The 20,169-nt window shown below is 51.2% G+C and overlaps 1 protein-coding gene across 5 annotated transcripts in view; it reads left to right on the top strand.

Moving 5' to 3' along the window:
* Prkar1b (protein kinase cAMP-dependent type I regulatory subunit beta) overlaps positions 1 to 20,169 on the top strand; it is a 120,868-nt gene that overhangs the window by 80,629 nt on the left and 20,070 nt on the right. For all 5 annotated transcript variants that reach the window (XM_085683170.2, XM_048436953.3, XM_048436955.3 and 2 more), the window contains 2 exons: positions 8,209 to 8,367; positions 16,619 to 16,679. In XM_085683170.2, the coding sequence (XP_085539296.2) occupies positions 8,209 to 8,367; positions 16,619 to 16,679 (220 nt within the window). The remainder of the gene's footprint in view (positions 1 to 8,208; positions 8,368 to 16,618; positions 16,680 to 20,169) is intronic.

Raw genomic sequence — 20,169 nt, forward strand, 5'->3', positions numbered from 1 at the left:
GGTTTACTGACCTGGGTGGCCACATCTGGTGTATGTGGTGCCTGGGGATGGAACCCAGGGCTTCGAGCATACTAAACAAGCCCTCTACCACCGGAGCCGTAGCTCCAGCCCGAAATGTGCTCTTCTTTGTGTTCACCAAAGTCACCTATCATCTTTCAGTTCCATCTCAAAGACAAGGCTGGGGTGACCCCACCCCAGGGAATTCTGGATTACACATTCTTTGGTTTCCCAAAGTAAGTAGATGTAGGAAAAATGCCCCCCGAGGTTATTTCACAGAGTCCCAGAGCCCCACCCCTGTGCACCCACAGGAAGGCTGTGTGGGTGGGTCAGAGCCTTGTGTCACTGTCCTTTCTACCCCGGGCTACCTCAGCTGTGGTAGGCTTCTTCCCAGAGAAGTGAGCACGGAGGGTTACACAGGGATTCTCCCACGGAGCAGCCCCCTGTCCTCTTCCCGCTATCCCATCATTGTGTACTCGGCAGGCCCCACCCCAGCCTGCTCCTCTAGCAACCCTTTCATCCCCAAGGAAGCCCTCCACACCCACTCTGTGCCCTATCACAGCAGCCATCTCCATGGCCACCTTGTGTCCTTGATTCCATGAGTCTGTGGTTTTCCCCGGAGGCCCCCAAGCCACGTGCTGTGGAACACCCCCGGGTCTGGCCAAGGAGCAGGGAATCACAGTCCTTGGGTGGCCCGTGGTGCGCTCAGTGTTTTAGTCTATGCCATCCCATCTACTTTGAGAAGCTGGTCGCTACCTCAGTGTCCCCAGAATCCTGCAAAATGGGAAAGTCACACGAACTGATGAATCTGACCGCCCTCGAATACAGCCTGTGAGGTGGATGGGACTGGCAGGGTCCCATTTCCCCAATTCCACCCTTTCAAGGCAGGACTGAGGATCCCCAAAGTCACAGATAATCTGAATAGGAGCCTTCCAGCCCTCATTTGGCTCCAACGAGATGACAAGTGGCCAGGGAGGGAGCCTGACTTGAGTTTCCCTGGCCTCTGCTTGGCCCCGCTGCCTTCTAATGATGGTCAGATCTCTAGCTGGCGTCCTGACAGCCTGGGGACATGTGGAGGCGATTTTGTGGAGGAAAATGTGAGCTCACCTTCACAAAACTGCCCGTCTTCAAATATATTGTCTCGGCAGATATGCCCTCCCTCCCTCCCTCCCTCCCCTGCCAGGAGGGTCAGGTTCAAAGGCGGCTCAGAGGCCCTTGCTGGACCCTGGCTGGCCAAACCAGGATGTCTGGGCATCGTGGGTGGACGCTGCTTCCTGGCTAAAGCCTTGAGTTTAGGATGTAGAGGCTGCGGGTGATGCAAAGACCGAACCTGTGAGTGGGTGCATCCGGCCTTGCCTCCCCACGGCGCTGTGAAAAAGTCCCCAACACCTCCATCAATCTCTCAGACTTTCCAGTGGGAACAGGGGTGGGCGGCAGGGTGCACCCACAGGGCTGGGCACAGAGGAGACTGGACTGTGATGTGGGAGATGCAGGGTAAACACACAGGAGCCATCAAGGAAGGCCACGTTTAAAGGAATCAAAGAGTGCCCAGTAAGGGACTGTGAGTGAGAAGCCGGCATGTCGGTCCCTGCTGAGTTATGGGCCGAACATGATTATAATGCTATGATTACTCTCAACAAGCTTCCATGGCTTCAGTGCTGTCTTTTGTGACCCCCTCCCTCAGGTCAGGCAGATCTGTGAGGGTGCCACCAGGTCGACAATAATTCTGCCTTTACCTGGGTGGGGACATGAGAGGGAGGTTCATCAGCTTCACCCCTCCCAGGCAAAATCCGCACCCCTCTGTCCAGACAGGCCAGTGCGCTAGGGTTTCTGGAGCATCTCTCCAGGATGGACACTGTCCTCCCACTAGCAGTGCCCTAGAGGACCAGAGGGCGAAAGGCCTAACATTCAGTCTTGGTTAAAATCATAGCTTTCCACAGAGACTCTGTAAATGCCAGGCAGCGTGTGTACATTTGCCAAGAGCCATAATCCATTTTCTTTTCTAGTAGAAAATAGTTTCCAACTTATCTTATTCATGGAACACAGCATTTCTGCTGAAAAGGACTCTGAACTGCCGACACACAAGATTGGGAATGGGGCCCAGTGTCTTCCTTGGTTGTCTTTAGACTTCTTGTTTGGGGGTTCCCCCCCATCCTTCCCAAGGTCGCTGTGGCTTTTAGGTAGGCAGGATTCCTCCTGTTTCAGAAGAGGGTCTCACCTCAGAGGTGCCTCCCTTTCTGGCAGTTTGGTGTGCACCTAGGAACCAGGCGTCCACGGGCATCACTATTTGGTCCAGGAGTCGGGCTGGGCGCGATTCAGTTTGCCCGAGTTTCTGGGTGAGCATGTGTGTTTAAATTGTCAAGTGCTCAGAGCTTGAGATTAACTATGAGGTCATCAATGCAGCTGTCACTGTCACCCATCGGCAGAACCCTTTCCTCTGTGAGTGTAGGGAGGGGGTGGAGGACACATGTCTGTGGAGGCCAGTGCTTAACCTCGGGTGTCTTTATCAGTCACTGCCCACCTTTTTTTTTGAGCAAGGATCTCTCATTGGCCGGGGATATTTAAGTCAATCAGGCTTGGCTGGCCCGCGAAAACCTCAGGTATCCACCTGCCTCCACCTCTCTAGCGCTGGAATTATAGGCACATACCATCACACCTGACTGTATGAAACATGGTTTCTGGCAACTGAACTCAGGTCCTCACAGTCCCACAGTGGAATGTGTTATCCACCGACCTGCCTTCCCATCCTTCTCCTGCTTGAACTGCCTTACTGATTCTCTTTTGGCCCCTTTTGTCAGTCACTGCACAGCCCCACCCCAGCCCCTGACTCTCCCCTTCCTACTTCCTACCCCTAGAAATCTGACTTCTGGGGTTGGAGAGATGGCTCTGTTGTTAAAGAGACGTGGAGACTCTCCCAGAGAACCTGGATCCAATTCCTATCGTCCACATGGCAGCTCATAACTGTCTGTAACTTCAGTTCCTGGGTACCATACCCCTTCTTCTGCCTGCACAGACTTACATGCAGGCAAAACATCCCTACACATCGAAATAAAAATCTAGATTCACATGACTCTTCTGGGGCCTCATAGTGACGTCATACAGCATCTATCCTGGGGCTGCTTGTAGCTGAGCAAAACATACTCCAGGTCCATCATCCGTTCACACAATGGCATGTGTCAGAACCTTCTGTTTAAGGTTGAGTAGTATTCCACTGTGGGAATCTGCCATGTTTTCTCTCTGTGCATCCTTATGGGCTCTTGTAAGTTATGCTGCAGCGAACACGAATGTGTGAATGTCTCCTGGAGACCTGCTTTCCAAAGTGCTGTTACGTTTCAATTGTGCATTTGTTGAATGCAGAGCTGACTGTGCCATTTTCCTGCAGGGCTTGGAACCTCCCAAGCTTATTTTACCCACACAGCACATCCTCCTGAGGTCCTTGGTAGCCTCTTGAGGTCACAGGGTATTGAATGTTGCCTGACAGTCAGTGTGCCTGGAGAGTTGAGGGTCTTAGAGTCTGAGGCACCCCAAATGCTGTGCTGTTCTAGTGGGGATGGTGACCCAGGCTGCACAGTGCTGGCAGAACCCTGGACTCTGAGGCTCATGCAGATCTCGTGTGACTCCACTTTGGGGTTCACGTTGGGGTGTGGAAATCAGAAGCTCACTTCAGACTTGGGGTCTTGACCTAGCCTGTCTTAGGGTTCCCAGGAACTGCATGTAGACTTGAGGAAGAACACGAGAAGGCCACACCCAGGATGGATTGACTCCAATGGGGAGAGGGACCCTCACTGACATGATGACTACCCAGGAGTGGTCTGGGGACACAGACCAGGAATAACAATCCTGTGCCCCAGCTCTTGTGATCATCCTCATCCTCACTTCCCCACTGCAACCTTGCACACTTGATTTGAAGTGCTTGGGAAGGGAGGCGAAGCTGGTCCTGGCCCAATCTGGGGACCCCTGGACCCCTGGCAACCTTGGTCTATCTGTACCAGGAGGGTGATGTTTACTGGTCCTGGAATCCTGGTGCTCCACAAATCCAGTGATTTTTGGGCACTCTGTCAAGACTTTGTGGCACAGGTGACCTTCTGCCATCCAGCCACCTCTGGCTACCTTTGGGCACACTATGGTCTGAACAGGCATTGGCATGAATCCCCTAAAAGCATGCAGATTCTCGGCCACCCCAGGGGTCTGAATTCAGAGTCTTTTATGGTTTCCCTTATTTTTTTCCCTAGTATGTATGTCCACACATATGTGTGCAATCTGCATGTGTCCGTGTGTGTGTGTGCATGCATATGGAAGCTAGGGGGTCAACCTGCCATTCCTCAAATACCATCCATTTCGTTTTGTAAATTTAATTTTACTTATTGTAGTGTGTGTGTGTGTGTGTGTGTGTGTGAGAGAGAGAGAGAGAGAGAGAGAGAGAGAGATGGGGGTGGTACTTTTGACACCACACATACCTGGAGGTTAATGTGGAGTCAGGTCCTCTCTTTTCACCTTTACATGGGTCCCAGGGATTGAACTCGGGTCATCAGGCTTGTGTGGCAAGAACTTATCCATTGAGGCATCCTGTCAGTCCTCCTTGTTGTTTGATAACACAGAGTCTTTCACTAGCCTGGAACTCATTGATTTCTGTAGGAGTGTGGACTATGTGCCCCAGAGATTGCCCCCCCCTCCCCGCGTCTTCGCCCCAGGCCACCATGCCCAGAGGAATGGGTTCTGGGTTTTGCAAGGCAAACACTTTATCAGCTGAAACATTTCCTCAGCCTTGCTTTTTTTTTTTTCATTTTTTTAGAAAGAGGCTCTGTAGCCTAGGCTAGCCTTAGTTCCGTATCCTCCAGACTCAGTTTCTCAAGCATGCATGGGCCCCCACACCAGCTTTGTATGTCTATGGCATTTGCCTGTGGCCTGTGTCTCCGCTATTTGGATGCTGCAGTGCAGATGGAGATCTGTCATCTATTGTGGATTCTTTAGAGGTGAGAAGGTGTCGGAGGGGTGGAGGCTGAACAGGGGCAGACAGGAAGGAGGAAGACAAGCCGGGCAGAACGGCAGAGGCCAGCTCAGCTGGAGGACTGTTGGCTTCTAGTGTGGCATAATGTAGCCCAGTGGGGCCTCCCACCATTTTTCTCTTAAAGGAAGAAAAAACAAAAACTGGGACCAAACAAGAGTAGTCCCTTTGCGTACCAGCTGGGTGGAGGAGCTGTGACAGAGGCCAGTGTGCACAGAAGGATGGCCCTTTGTCCTCCGGGTGGCCCTGGAGGACACAATGGTTTCCTCTGACACTGTGAGGGATCCCCTAGGCTGGAGGCTCTGGGGTGAGGGAGGATAGTCACTGTAGAGGGTCCCTGCTTCCTTGGTCATGTCCCAGGGCAGCCACACTTACTCTTCCTTCGGGGAGTGAAGTGAGGGAGTTGATCAGCTGGGATGTTGTGTTCCCAGAGTCTCAGTAATCTGGGGAAGGTGACTTTATGTCCTTTCTCCCACTTAGGGTAGTCACTGGGGGGCGGGTGGAGGCTTCCTCAATCTCCATGCTATAAGGAGACAGACTGACAATTCACCAGCGGGGACTCGTGTGTCCTACACACCTCTCCCAACCCCAAGAGCATCTACTTACGACTCAGCCCAAGATGACACATGGGGACAGAAGTGTGGTGGAGTCAGAGCAGCCTCTAGGAAACGCTGTCAGTAGCACATGCTTCTGCTGAGCCAACAGGTCTGCCTGCGACACAACAGATGATGCTTCAGATCCTCGTCAGAGCAAAACAAGGACGTCACATTCACCAGAAGAATGTTTCTGATGCCCGGGTGTAGGGCATGCCTATAATCCCAAGTCTCTGGGGGCTGCAACGGGAGATTTTTGCCAAGTTAGGGGACAGCATGGACTACAGAGGGAAGTCTGTCTCAAAAAGGGGAGAGGTTGGGAATATGGCTCAGTAGTAGGTGTGTGTCTAGAATACTTCAGAGAGAAGTTGAATACATGGCTCAGTGGTAGAGCATCTGCTTAGAATCCCCCAGTGAGGGGCTGAGGGTGTGGCTCTGCGGTAGAGCACCTCCTAAAATCCCCCAGTGAGAGGCTGAGGGTGTGGCTCAGTGGTAGAGCCCCTGCCTAGAATCCTTCAGTGAGAGGCTAGGGTATGGCTCAGTGGTAGAGCACCTGCCTAGAATCCTCCAGTGAGGGGCTGAGGGTGTGGCTCTGCGGTAGAGCACCTCCTAAAATCCCCTAGTGAGAGGCTGAGGGTGTGGCTCAGTGGTAGAGCACCTGCCTAGAATTCCCAGTGAGGGACTGGGGTGTGGCTCAGTGGTAGAGCACCTGCCTAGAGTCCCCCAGTGAGGGGCTGGGGTGTGGCTCAGTGGTAGAGCACCTGCCTAGAGTCCCCCAGTGAGGGGGCTGGTGTTCAAGGCCTTGTGTTCCACCCCTGGTACCACAAAAAGCAATAAAAGCAATGATCCTGGCAGCATCGTGTGGTTATGACAGCCCAGGTCCATCTAGGCTGGATGAGCACTCTAAGACTGAAGGAACTAAGTGACAGACTGAGGGTGGCACCGAGGAGGTCCTGGGAGGGATGTGCATCCTCACTGAGCTACATGCTCAGATTTCTGGGGCTTGCCACCTGCAAGTTAACTCTCCATGCATCGGTTCCTGCAGAAGCCTAGGCAAGGTGGCAGCGCCAGCTCTGAGACCAGAGGGGGGCTGTGCTCTACCCTTCCTGGGCTGTGGAAATGAAGTAAGGCCCTGGGGGTATACTCTGCCATCTGTAAACTCTTGTCTGAAGTCTCAGATCATTCCCTTCCCCCTCTTTTCCCTTCCACATTCCCTATAGCATTTGGTGGCACTGTTTCCAGATTCTTTGTGGATCTTTTTGGCTCTAGGTTTGTTGTGTTTTTGTTACTTTTTGCTTTTTTGTTTGTTTTTATTTTGTTTGTTTGTTTGGTTTTTTGAGATAAGACCTCCCTCTATAACTGAAACTGGTCTGAAGTCTGTCATTCACCTGCCTCAGCCTGGGGTGACAGGTGTATGACACCCTCTTTGAGGGTTTTTAAGGGCAAGATGTACCTGCCTCTTCCTCTCCAAGCACCCTAGCTCCCTTTATGGTTTGGGGAACCCACCAGGTCAGGTGGGAGGAGCATACATCCCATCTGGTAGAGTCTTCTCTTTGGGAAGCCCTGTCTTCCCCAACCCCCCATCTTTGTGGCTAGCCAGTCCCTCTCCACGCCTTGCTCACTTCATCGTGGCGTTACAACCATCACCTGCGAGGCGTTCTCTTTCAGACAGAAATCTCTGTGCCTCAGTTATTACCGGATAATGAGACATTGATTTCAATAAGAATCGCTTCCATGATTCATCACAATCCATTCTTCGGGTACACACCCGTTTTTAGCAGTGGGAATGGTTCTGTATGCTCATTGAGACGCTGAGGGAGAAAGCGTGCATTGTGTTAATTTATAGTAACCGAGCTGCATAATCTCCCCGGGAATGAACAATCTGCCCATTCTGTGTCCTGGTTGGGTGTGGGCCCCCCAAGGTCCGTGCATAGTGCATACTCTGTGCAGGGTGCGTCGCCCGCCCAGTCTGAAAGGGAATCTTGTCCCGGCTTCTTCTCGGTGCAGCTTGGTAGTGGTGCCTGGCCTGGGGGCTCAGCTAGGCCACTGGCCAAAAGACTTGGGTACTTGCCTTGGTGGCAAAGATCCAGAGGAGAAGGGGACAGTCAGTGTGTGCCCACAGGGGTGGGACAAGGGGGTCAGAGGGATACTCAAGCAGAGAGACCCCTGAGTTGCCAGAGAGGACAGGCAGTTTGTAAACGGGAAAGGCAATAGGCTGGATGTTCATCTGGGCTTATGTATAATGGTAGAACAACTCACTGGGGTTCAGTCGGGAAAACTGGGACTCAGAGGGACTGAGAGGTGATCCCTGGATGGGTAAGCTGCCCAGGAGGCAGCTGGCACACATTGTGTTCTGCCCTCTGGTCCTGACCTGTTCTTTGGTGTTGTGTGCTGCCCAGGTATGGCTCTGAGTAGGATGGGGTGAGGTGAGATGAGAGCTCCTTGGAGCGTGGTTAGCCCGTGGTTATGTCCAGAGCAGGAGGGTGCAAGAAGTGGTCCAAGAGCCTTGCCAGGCTCCGATCATTCTCACTGGGGTGAGCTATGGATTCCCCGAAGAGGAAGCAGTCACTGTGACACACATGTCTCACGGCCTTTCTCTTCTTTTCTCTGAAGGTATATGTGAACGGGGAATGGGTTACCAACATCAGTGAGGGGGGAAGCTTCGGAGAGCTGGCTCTCATCTATGGCACCCCCAGAGCAGCCACCGTGAAGGCCAAAACGGACCTCAAGCTCTGGGGCATCGATCGTGACAGCTACAGGCGCATCCTCATGGTGAGTGGAACCCTGACCAGGGGCTCTGCCAGGGGAGGAGGCATGGCAGTAGAGTCTACATCACCAGAAACCCAGGTGTCAGGTCAAGCTGTGTCTACCTAGTAGACACAGCCCTTGACATGAGTGCAAAATATCAGAAAAGGTTTTGGGAGCTTTTTAAAAAACAGGAAGATGGCTGGGAATGTCTGTATTGCAGTCCCCTGTCCTCTCTTTCCAGAGACTTAAGAATGTGGTTGTAGTGGCTGGATCTCCTCTACATCTTGGTAATCTAGGACCATGAGATCACTTGGAGAATAAAACTCAGAGTCCCTCCAAGGTGACATTAGGGTAAAGTTTAAAAGGCACCATAGGGACACAGTGTACACAGGTCTTGGGGGTCGCTGCTGCTTGGAGCACAGGGGCCTGTATGGGGAACACCATGAGAAGAGAATGAAAGTTTCACCCTAAGGAGTCAGGAGTGCTCCATCCTGAGGGCCCCACAGCCCCCTCTGCAGCCCACCCTCCTGACCTCTGACACGGAGCTGCTAGAGTCACAGAGGGAACCTTGGTCCGACTGGGACTCGAGATTGGACATCCCAATGAGAACTGAGAGTGGCCATAGGCTGAGACGTTCCAGAGTGTTCCCCAGAATAGCTCAGGATGGAGCCCATGTGCCCAGTCACTGAGGTACAGAGGACACGTCCTTTTGTCTTGAGGTGATGCCAGCTCTTCTGTAGGACACACTCGTGGACCAGCACAGTCTTGGAAGGCAGCTGTCCCCAGGGCCAGCATGCTTGGCACGTCAGGGCTTCTGTACTGCTGTGGGCACAAAGACACAGAACAGACGGTACAGCACTATCGTCCTTTGTCTCCGACATGCTCCCAATCTGCAGGAACCTGCCTGTCCCAGTGGGAGGGTGTGATGGGGGATCCTCCCACCCTGCCAAAGGACACAGTCCTGGTCCTCCCTGAGCACACCTGGCTTGGAGTTGTACAAGCACTGTTTCCCTACCGTCTCTTCTATGCTGTGTCATTGCTGGCTGTGGGACTTTTGTGGTCAGGACTTTATATTCAGGAATGCTCTCAAATCGCAGAAGGAACTGGCACTTTCTGTGGGTTAATTTTGGATCCCCGGACACTAAGAATAGCCCATTTGGGCTCCAGAATCGGCAGAGCTCTTGTGGAGAATTTGAATCCTGTCCGCACCCATCCCCGTCTAGGCAGATTTGGATACGTCCAAATCACCCCCACCGAGGGCTCTTGCCTTAGCTTGGGCTCACAGCGGGAGACACTGAAAATGAAGAGTCACCAGTGTCCCAAGGGAGTTAGCTACAGCCCACAAGGTCTGCTCAGACTCCATATTCAAGTTGGAAGTCGGTGTCTTCTAATTTGGAAGTTTCCTAAGTGTCTCTCTTTGCTGCTTTGTCTAAGGGACACACAGGGCCCAGTGCTGGGCAGAGTTGGGGGTGCTTTGTCACCTGTAGGACTCAGGTGAGGGCTCAACAGAGACCAACAGTTTACGAGTTTCTTTCCTTTTACTTAAGCCTTGGGCCCTCTGTTCGTCTGCCCCTTTTTGGGAACCTTGTGTCTGTAGCTAGTGAGTTAGGAATTCCAAGTAAAGGGGCTGGATATGATTCAAATGGTACAAAGCCCTGGGGTCCATACTCAGCACTGCCTAAACCAAGCACAGTGGTTTTATATATATTCCTATATACATTATATAGGAATTATATACCTATAATTCTAGTACTCAGGAGGTGAACACCTAAGTCTAATGTCAACCTCAGTTACATAGCAACTTTGAGGCCAGCCTGGATTACAGGACTCCCTGCTCCAAAGGTGTGGGGGGGGAATCTCATATACAAAATTGAATTGTGCAGGAGAAGTCATACTGGGGTCTTCCAAGGCCTCTGTATGATGTGTTCTGAGTCCCTGGGAACTTGTGTCCTAAGCAGATATGGGTCCCCATTCCTAATGCCACTGACTCTGAAGGACCCACATCTTTACTGACTCTCTAAGCCAAGAACCAGGCCTCCTCCACTTCATAGCATAGGTGGTGTGACCCCTGCAATCTCAATGCACCGCCTATCTTTTTTTTTTTTTTTTTTTTTTTTTTTTTTTTTTTTTTTTTTTTTAGAGCTTCTGAGATGAGTTTAGAGTCACCCAGTAACTCACAGCGGTTCACACAGCCTGGGAGTAGATGTTCCAGTAGTTACCTGGAACACCCTAAGCAAGGCGGGCCCTCTGCATATTTGGCAACCATCTTCCTCTCCTGTCCACACAACAATCCTCTAACCCAGCCTCATGCCAATTTGTTTGAAAGTCAGTCTCTGCAGGTGTGTGGGGGGGGCAAGGACAGACCCTGGGGACCATGGAAGGCGAGTCTGTGCTTTGCCCTTCGGTGTCCCCAGGCCCATGTTCTTGAAATCTGGTCAGGATCTTGGCTGAGGTTTCCTTTCCTGTGACAAAATAGTTCAGTGAAAGCAGCTTAGGGGACAAAGGGCTTATTCTGGCTCACAGCTCCAAGGTCCCATCCATCACGGTGGGGAGGTCACAGCAGCAGGAGCCAGAGACAGCTGGTCACCTCCTAGCCACAGCCAAGGAGTGCTCTCTAAGAACAGGAACCCAGTACAAGTTCGCTCTCCTTTGCCTTTAGTTCAGGACTAATCAAAGGGTGCTCTCTAAGAACAGGAACCCAGTACAAGTTCGCTCTCCTTTGCCTTTAGTTCAGGACTAATCAAAGGGTGCCGCCTACATTCCAGGTGGGCGTTCCCAGCTCCATTAACACAATCAAGATAATCCCTCACAGATGTGCCCACAGGTTAACCCACACCAATATCATCCTTCACTGAGACTCCCTGGTGATTCTAGATTCTGTTACGTTGATCATCCACACTGCAGGTGCCAGGGGGACAGGCAGATGGAAGCCCTGTACCAAGCTGGCTACTTGGGGAGAAAGCTTAGCTAGCCTCTGCATGCAGGTTCCTAGGCTGAGCCCCATTGGAGCCATCTTGGGTTGCTGTCTTGCATGCTGTAAAGCCTGCTAAACTAGGAATCCCCGGTGTCACCCAAGAGGCTTTGCAGGTGACGCTCAGCGTAGGAACAAAGCAGCCTGGCTTCACCTGCTGGCTGACCACTTCCCTAGGCCCCAGGACATTTTCAGCCTTATCCTGCCCACTGAACCAACATTAGCATCTGAGGTTCCAGGGTCACGACCTGCCTGCATTCCACTGGGAGAGCTTAATTGCTAGGTGGTCAGTGGGGACTACACGGTTTCAAAAGAGATGCCTTTTTTAAGGGCTGGATAGGATTTAAATGGCTGGGCCAGGTCATTGAGCAGGCTGTTGCCCCCGCAGCCATCCTGACTGGCACCCATCAGCAGACATAATAGTTCTGCGTCACCAATTCCTGGACACTGGCTTTCCAATTGTGCCATCTTGTTGTCATGGGAACAGACTTGTTCCAGCCTCTGCTGGCAGAACCATCGTCTAACCATCGAGGTCTGGACAGCTGAGGACAACTTAATGATGTTCTCCCAGCACTGCAGGACATTGAGTCCCTAGCCCTGTTGGGAACTGAGTTTTCTCATTACTCTGACAAAATACTTAACCAAAGCAACTTAAGGGAGGGGAGGTTTATTGTGGCTCATGGCTTCAAGTACAGTCCTTCATGGGCCCCAGTCAGGAAGGAGAGAGAGAGAGAGAGAGAGAGAGAGATTGCTTTTTCTTTTGTACTCAGTCCAGGACCCCAGCTCATACAATAGTGGTGGTTTCTCCCATGTTTGGTTGGATCCTCCCACCAAACCGGAAATAACCCAACCAGAAATTCCCTCACAGACATGCCCAGAGGTTTGTCTATTAGGAGAGTCTAGATCTTGTCAAACTGAGCGTCAGGATTAACCATCATGGGACTTTCCCTAGGAAGTCGAGATCTTAGGGACATGCTGTAGGCGGAGACTGCCCAGACCCGGGATAATCACACAGAAACTATATTAATTAAAACAATGCTTGGCCTATTAGCTTAGGATTCTTATTAACTAACTCTTAAAGCTTAAATGAACCCATTTCTATTAGTCTGTGTATTGCCTCAAGGCTGTGGCTTACCAGGTAAAGTTCAGGTGTCTGTCTCCTTTGGCGGCTACATGACTTCTCTCTGACTCCACCTGCTTTCTCTCTGTATCTCTGTTCAGATTTCCCGCCTGGCTTTATTCTGCCCTGTCCTAGGCCCAAAGCAATTTCTTTATTAACCAATGGCAATAAAACATATTCACAGCATGCAGAGGGGAATCCCACATCAACATGTGACTCTGGGTTTCTAGGAATGAAACTTAGCCGGCTATTCAGTGCTGGTTGAACCAGATTTGAGGGGGAAGTTGAGGCTCAAGGTTGGGGGTAGAGCTGGGGCCCTGTCACTGTATTGTGTGCCAGTCTCCATGGAGACCCTTTAGGGCAGGTTTTAGTGTTCCCATTGAACAGATGAGGAAACAGAACTCAAGCGGTCAGTGAGAATGGAGGCCCGAGCCCAGGCTTTCTGAGAGCGAGCACAAGCTCATCATCCTTCAGCCTCCCCCAGGCTCGCCGCTGGATGTGCTCACGGGCTGCCCCTCCAAGCTCTGTCCGTATCCCTACACTACCTTAAACTCACCCCCTGTTCCTGGCAGTGTATGAATCTTGGTCATGACACCCACCACCTCAGTGTGTTCCCCAGAGTCCCATAGCACTGTTCTTGCTTCACCCTGTGCTTTGCCCAACCCCTTCTCTGTGTCCCCCCATATTCCTCTCCTCCATCAGCCCCCATCTGTTATATAAGGATGGTTTCTCCCTTGATACCCGATACTGGTCTTTAAGTGGGAACTTCCTGGGCTGTCCACCCGACCTTCTAGGGTCCTCAAGTCAGAGTGGCAGGGTCTGGCTGGTAAGAGCCCTGGTGGCTGCTAATGACTCTGTGTCTCACCATGGGCATCACCCTTCCACTATTGGTACATGATTACTCAGGGATAGATTTCTCTCTTGGCTCATCCTGCTTTAACTGGACCGTGGGCACTTGTATCTTTAAGAGGTACCCAGCCATGAACATCACACTGTGAGTGTTCTCAAGGGCACTAAGCTGTAGAGAGAGCAGTGAGCTGTCTCTGCCACTGGCACCCAGAGACTCCTCTGTGGCAGCTAGCCCCACCCCGTACATGTCTGTCCACATGGCATTGAGCTCTGTCCACCTGCACGGGAGCCTGTCTGAAAGCTACCTGTGTGGTTGCACACAGCTGCTGCTGGCTACTCAGCCTGCACCAGAGCATGGGAGGCTGATGATACCGTGGCTATGACATCAGACAAATTGGACCCCCTTGGCTTTACTTTGTGCCAGCCCTACGCCTGGGCACAGGGTATGTGAGTCCCCCAGTCCAGGGTGAGAATGGAGGCTGATCACGTGGTACAGCACATAGCAGCAGCTTCATGGACGCAGCTTCTGTCCCCACAGGAGCAAAGATGCAGAGTGGGGAGAATGCAGTATGGCAGGCTGTGTGAGCTCATGCTTGTCATCCTGGCATTTGTGTGACGGGGGGGTGGTTGAAGACAGAATCACAGGGTCTAGGTCAGCCTGGATGACACAGTGTGTTCCAGGCTAGTGTGGGCAAGAGAATGAAGCTATCCTTCAGCAAAGGAAAGAAAAAAAAAGCTGGGTGTGGTGGCGCACAGCTTTCATCCCAGCATCCAGGAAGCAGAGGCATGCGGATCTCTGTGTTAGCAGCCAGCTTGATCTACGTAGAGAGCTCTAGGACAGCAGTTTCAGCCCCCAACTCAGTGGACAGGAGCCAAGCCGCTACCTTCTTTGGGCTTCTGTTTCCAATCCAGTAGAGATAAAACTGCCGTCTCTCGAGCTGCGGGGATCCACCAGCAGCTATGCCAGGGCAAGGTCTTGACTATGCCTCTGGAGTGGCTGGGCTGCAGGGGGCTGGTGCCCCTCGGTACCTATCTGCAGCATGACTCATCCCATTTCTGATGATTAGGGTCTTGTCTCTGGCTGATGCCCTCCTGTGTCAGAACAGGAAATAAAGAGCCTTCTGAGCTGAGGTGTTGATAGCTTTGTCTGAGCAGTGGTTTGATGTCACAGAGGGAGAAGGAGGGTCCAGGTTAGAGACAGCAGCCGTGTCATGGACCTGATGAAGAACTTGAGACCTTGCAGAGGACACGATTGTTCCAAGAACATGGGCACTGATGGGCTGCCTCTGCCTGGAAAGATAATGTGCTGACCCTCTCCAAGAGCCCTTCTCCAGGTTACTCAGTAAGGTTCACAACCATCATCTTCATGATCACTAACACCACCCTCTTTACTATTACCATCAATCAGCACCATCACCAGCATCATTAGCACCATCCTCATCATCACCATCATCCTCACTGGCATCACCACCATCACCATTGTGACTATCAAGAGCATCATTGCCACCATCAGCATCAGCATCACTGCCATCACCACCATCACCATCATTATCATTATTATCATTATCAAAACCATCGTCACTGTTATCAATACCATCATCATCACTGTCAATGACACTATCACCACCATTACCATGAGGAGCAACAACAACTTAAATGTTGAATCTCTGTCCTTGGAACAAACATCTCATTTCCCTAGGACTAGTAACATGAAAAGTACACCCAGATTTACCCTGTTCCCTTGCATTGAAGTGTCCATCCCCTCAGAAACTCAGCCTGGCTATTTGAAACCCTAGAAGGGCATAGGAGGGCATCCATACCCCTGTACCTTCAACTCCACTATTGTGTGGGCCTCAAGTAGTACCTGCAGTAGACTTCATATTCTTTCTGAAAGCGGGAAGCCCATGTCAGCCCCTAGTCTGTGTTCTGGATACTGAGACCTCAGGAGGTGAGCCCAGAGTGTTGAGCATCTCGAGGCAAACAAAGGTTGACCTTGTCCATAGCTAGGGAGAACCCTATGCTCTGACCCTGTGGAAACTGTGGTTTGCCCTGGAACCTCGAGGGCTCTTCCTCCTCACTTCATCCACTGCTCATATTTTTGTCATAGCTTTCCAGGGACTAGCATTGATTACCACATGCCTTCAGTCCAGTCCTTCTCCTGAGAGTCCTTTTTTCCCCCCTTAGCAGGGCTATACTAACTCTGGCTCATGGATTTGAGTTCGGGTCCATGGGCTGCCCCCGTGCCCTGTGTGGAGGGGCTTCCTGCTGCAACCCTCATTTCCTGTGAGATGGAGCCACCGGCAGTGAGCCAAGTTGACAGAGACACAAACCTCCTTTACACCCAACTGAACCTGCTGCCAGAGAGCAGAGCCACGGAACAGGGTTTGTCCCTGTTAGCCCAGAGAAGGACAAAATCTGTGACTTTTCTTAACTCCGGAAGCTTCCGGTCTGAGCATGCAATGTGCTGATCGCTCCATTTCTGCTCCCTGCCCCCCTTAGGACCGCTGCAGATTGTGCTGATGTGCTTAGAGCTTAGCATCAGGCCCCATGACGAGCATCTGTATTACCAACGCCACCCCATGGAAGGACTGAGATTGTCAGTCTCTTAGGAGAGGCTGGGCCATGCTCCTCTAAAGACATGCTTTAGGGAGCGCCTCGGGCATCTGTAAACCTCTGTGCATTGGTCCTCTCTCATGTCTGATCCATCTCTCCTTCCCTGACGTCTTCGTGAGCAGAGAGTGGGAGGGCTGTAGTACCAGAGACGGGTATGGACCTCAGGAAAAAGAGAGCCCCAGCTGCTGCGATGGAGAAGCAGGGCAAGCTCCTCAAGGACATCTGTGTCATCTCATCAGTAGCCAGACAGGGTACTTGAGCCTCCCTCACCATTGCTCTAGACAGCCAAGGGAGTTGGGAGGCCCACTGGGTGGCTGGCTGTCCTGACAACCTGTCCAGAAGCCCCAAGGCTTTGTAAAGGTGCATCTCAGTGGTGCATCCTTGTGATTCAAGTCAGGGTGCTGAGGCAGGAACATTACAGATCTAGCCTGGGAAGAGCAGAGCAGGCGTAGCTGTGTCCACCTTTGGAAGCTTCAGATCTCATGGTTCCATTCACTGGGGTGCCTTGCACAGGGTTGGACCCGCTTGGGGTTTCTGCTGGTGGTGCTGGAAGTGGTTTCAGAAGACCAAGATGAAGAGCAGGAAATAAGAGATACAGGCTCACATTGACGTGCTCGACGGGGTTCTTCTGAAGAGATCAGTCGCTGAGAGAAATCTGCAAGTGTTGAAAGGCCAACTGAGACTGGAGACCCATCTTTTGTGTTCTGCTTTTTCTTCCACAGGGAAGCACGCTGAGGAAACGCAAGATGTATGAGGAATTCCTCAGCAAAGTCTCCATCCTAGGTCAGTGGTTCTGCTGCTCATAGCCTCTCTGCAGCCCCCTGTGAGTGCCTGCAGACAGCCCACATCTGCTTCTCCCTGGATGGCGGATAGGTCATCTCTGCTTAGCATTATGCAGGTTTGGGACATGCATACTCACATGCAAACACAGACACGTGTGTGTACCTCCCATAGGAGTGGCAGTACATGCTCACATACACACATACCACACATTCACCTATACTCATACACTTGCACACATGCATACATACACACATAGACATAAATATGGAATGCATTCATATATATATGCACATTTGTGGTACATGTTCATAGTACACACATTCATGCATATGTGCGCACACACACACACTGCATGTTCATATATGCGCACATTTGCGGTGCACCTTTATACAGGTGCATGGACATACCCTGCTACCTGTGAGCATGAATGCCATCCTGCCAGTGTCCCTGTCTTTTCCAGACTGTGTCTGCTTATCTCTCTTGCTGTCTTTGGTGCCACCATCCCAGCGCCATGATTCTGAACGGAAAGTGAGCTCTTTGTTCTCATAGCTGGAACCTTGCGCTAAGTGTCTCCCCCCTCCTTTTGGCTCACCTTGAGCATGGCTTCTTGGTGACATCACTGCCCTCCCAAGGCCACCTTTGTGTCCTGTCCCTGTGGCCTGTGGAGAGCTGTGGGTTGTACTTGCATCCTGGGTTCATGTGCACAGTTGAGTCGCTCAGAGACCTTAAAAGAAGATGGGGACAATCTGGTTCTGAATATGAGGGAGGGCTCTGCTTGGCACCTGTCCTTCTCAGTGCCTCGTAGACACAGAGGCCCTTGTACACTTTGTCCTGATGCTGCGAAGGCACCTCCCTTCCTGCCCTTGATGAATGCTGTAGTCCTCATTTATTCATTGTGGTGAGACACGCACAACAAGCGTGGCTCAGGGAAACAAGCCCAGCGGCGGGGTGTGCAGGCCACGACCATCTGCCTAGGCCCTGCTCTTTGCCTCAGCAGAGATTTATCCCCACAGGCAGTTGCTTACCAACCCCATCTCACTCCCCGCCAGCCAAGTCACTGCAGGTCCCTCCCTGCTTCTGCCTCTACCTGTATGTGCCTGGTTTAAATGTTCTCAGATGTGTTGTGTTTCGTTTAAAATTCTGGGGCCAAATACTGGCTGTCTCCCTTACAACTATTTCAGTTTTCACCCAAGATTTATGATGTTTGGAGATAACACTTTGGCAAGTCTTGTTTCCCAATCTTGAATATTGCACGTTTTAAATGCTATTGGGGGAAAAGCCTATCCTTGAAAACATATGTAGGGAGCAGGGAGGTGCTGCTGCTGCTGAAGCCCAAGTCTTGTACATATTAGGCAAGCACTTTATTGTTGAACCTCAGCCCCTCACTGGGGGATTCTAGGCAGGGGCTCTACCACTGAGCCACACTCCAGCCCCTCACTGGGGGATTCTAGGCAAGTGAGCCCCACTGCTCACTTACAGGTAGCATCCTCACTACAGCCTCTATTACAGTGTTTCACATCTACATTCCCGTTCTGCATCTGTTTCTATAATTTTGCTCAAAGTGACTTTATTCCACAATGGACACTATGCATTTTTACATTACTGTGAAGAGACACCATGACCATGATGACTCTTATAAAAGAAAGCATTTAATTGGGGCTTGCTTACAGTTTCAGAGGTTTAGTCGATTGTCCTCATAGTAGGTAGCATGGCAGTCTGCTGGTGGAAATGGCAGCCGAGAGTTCAACATCTGGATCTGAAGACAGTAGTAAGAGAGAGACACTGGGCCTGGCTTGGGCTTTTGAAACCTTAAAGCCCACCCCCAGTGACACACTTCCTCTAACAGGGCCACACCTCCAGTCCCTTTCAAGTAGTGCCACTCCCTAAGGACCAGCATTCAAATCTTTGAGCCTATGGGAGCCATTCCAATTCAAACCACAACACAGCCCAAGCTGGCCGCGAACTCACTATATAGTCAAGGTTGGTATTGAAGTTCTCTGATCCTGTGCCTCTATTTCCCAAGTGCTGAGATGACAGGCATGAGCTAATATGCCTGGTCAGATAGTTTTTAAAGAAAACTGGCAGCAAGCCACATGTGGCAATATAAGTCTGTGAGCCTAGTACTCAGAAAGTTGAGGCAGGAGGATTATAAAAATTCTAAAGTCAATGTACGCCACATTGTGAGATGTCTCAATAAATGAGAGGGGAGGAGAGAAAGTGAGAAGGAGAGAAAGAGAAGAAAGAAAAAAGAGAAGCAGATCCACTACTGTGTCTGGAGTAGACTCCCTGCCTACACTGCACAGCTGGGTTCCCTGTGGCCTGGGGTTCATCGAGATGTGGCTCTTTTGCAGTGTGGGGGCACAAGCAGGGGATTTAGGGAAGAGATATTTCCCTGCTAACCTAGATCTAAAATGAATGCCTTTTTCAATTTTTATTTTTAGCAGCTGGCCTACATATGTAATGTCTAAGCGTAGGCCAGAAAGGTTTCTTTCACTGCGAGGGGGCGGGGAGGGGGTACAGTTTAAAAGGTGACCATGATTTTCCCACAGAAAACTCCCATATTATTATGGTCTTTCTTTCTTCCTATCTGGGGGCCGGGGATAGGCAGTTTCCAGGGATGGAAGGTGTGAGCAAGACAGCCTTGGCCTGCTGAGTTTCTAATCCTTTAAAAATAAGCTCAGCGTGAGAGTTAAGCATTTTTGTCCAATGTAGTGGTAGGTGTGTCCTCTCTGAGTGTCACAACAGCAGTGCTGGTCATGATGGCTCAAGCTGGCAAACCCAGCATTCAGGGAACTGAGGCAGGAGGACTGATTGCTGTGAGGCTAGCCGGGGCTACACAGGGTGTCCTGGTTTCATTTCCGTTGCTGTGATGAAAACACCCTGACAAGAAGCAACTTGGGGGAGAACGGGTTCTGGGGTAGAGCTTCTCATGGAGAAGTCCCAGTGGCAGGGACTTGAGGCAGCTGGTCACGTGACATCCACAGCAAAGGCGGAGAGAGAATGAATGCTTAGGGTCCAGCTGATCCCCTCTGATCTTCCATAGTCGAAGACCCCAAACTAGGGAATGGTGCCGCCCATTCAGGCTGGGTCCTCCCACATCCATTAAGGAATTAAGACAATCCCCCAGAGACATGTACACGGTCCAGCCTGATCTAGACCATCCCTCCTTGAGACTTTCTTCCCAGAGTATTCTCATTCTTTAAATTGGCAATTGAAACTAACCATCACACGGTGAGTTCAAGCCCAACCTGGAATACATAGTGAGATCCTGTCTCAGAAACAATCAAGAATCTGGGGAGATCGCTCAGCAGTTAAAATGCTTGCTGTGTAAGCATGAGGACCCGAGTTTGGAACCTAGCACTCACATCAGTGCTGGCTGAGTGTGGGAGCTTACCTATAATTCAAGTCTCTGGAGGCGGAGGTGGGATCCCAGAGCAAGCTGGTGAGCAAGAGACTAATTATATCAGTGAGCTCTGGATTTGATTGAGAA

This window comes from Myodes glareolus, chromosome 2, assembly GCF_982192425.1.
Source record: "Myodes glareolus chromosome 2, mMyoGla1.1, whole genome shotgun sequence".
NCBI lineage: Eukaryota > Metazoa > Chordata > Mammalia > Rodentia > Cricetidae > Myodes > Myodes glareolus.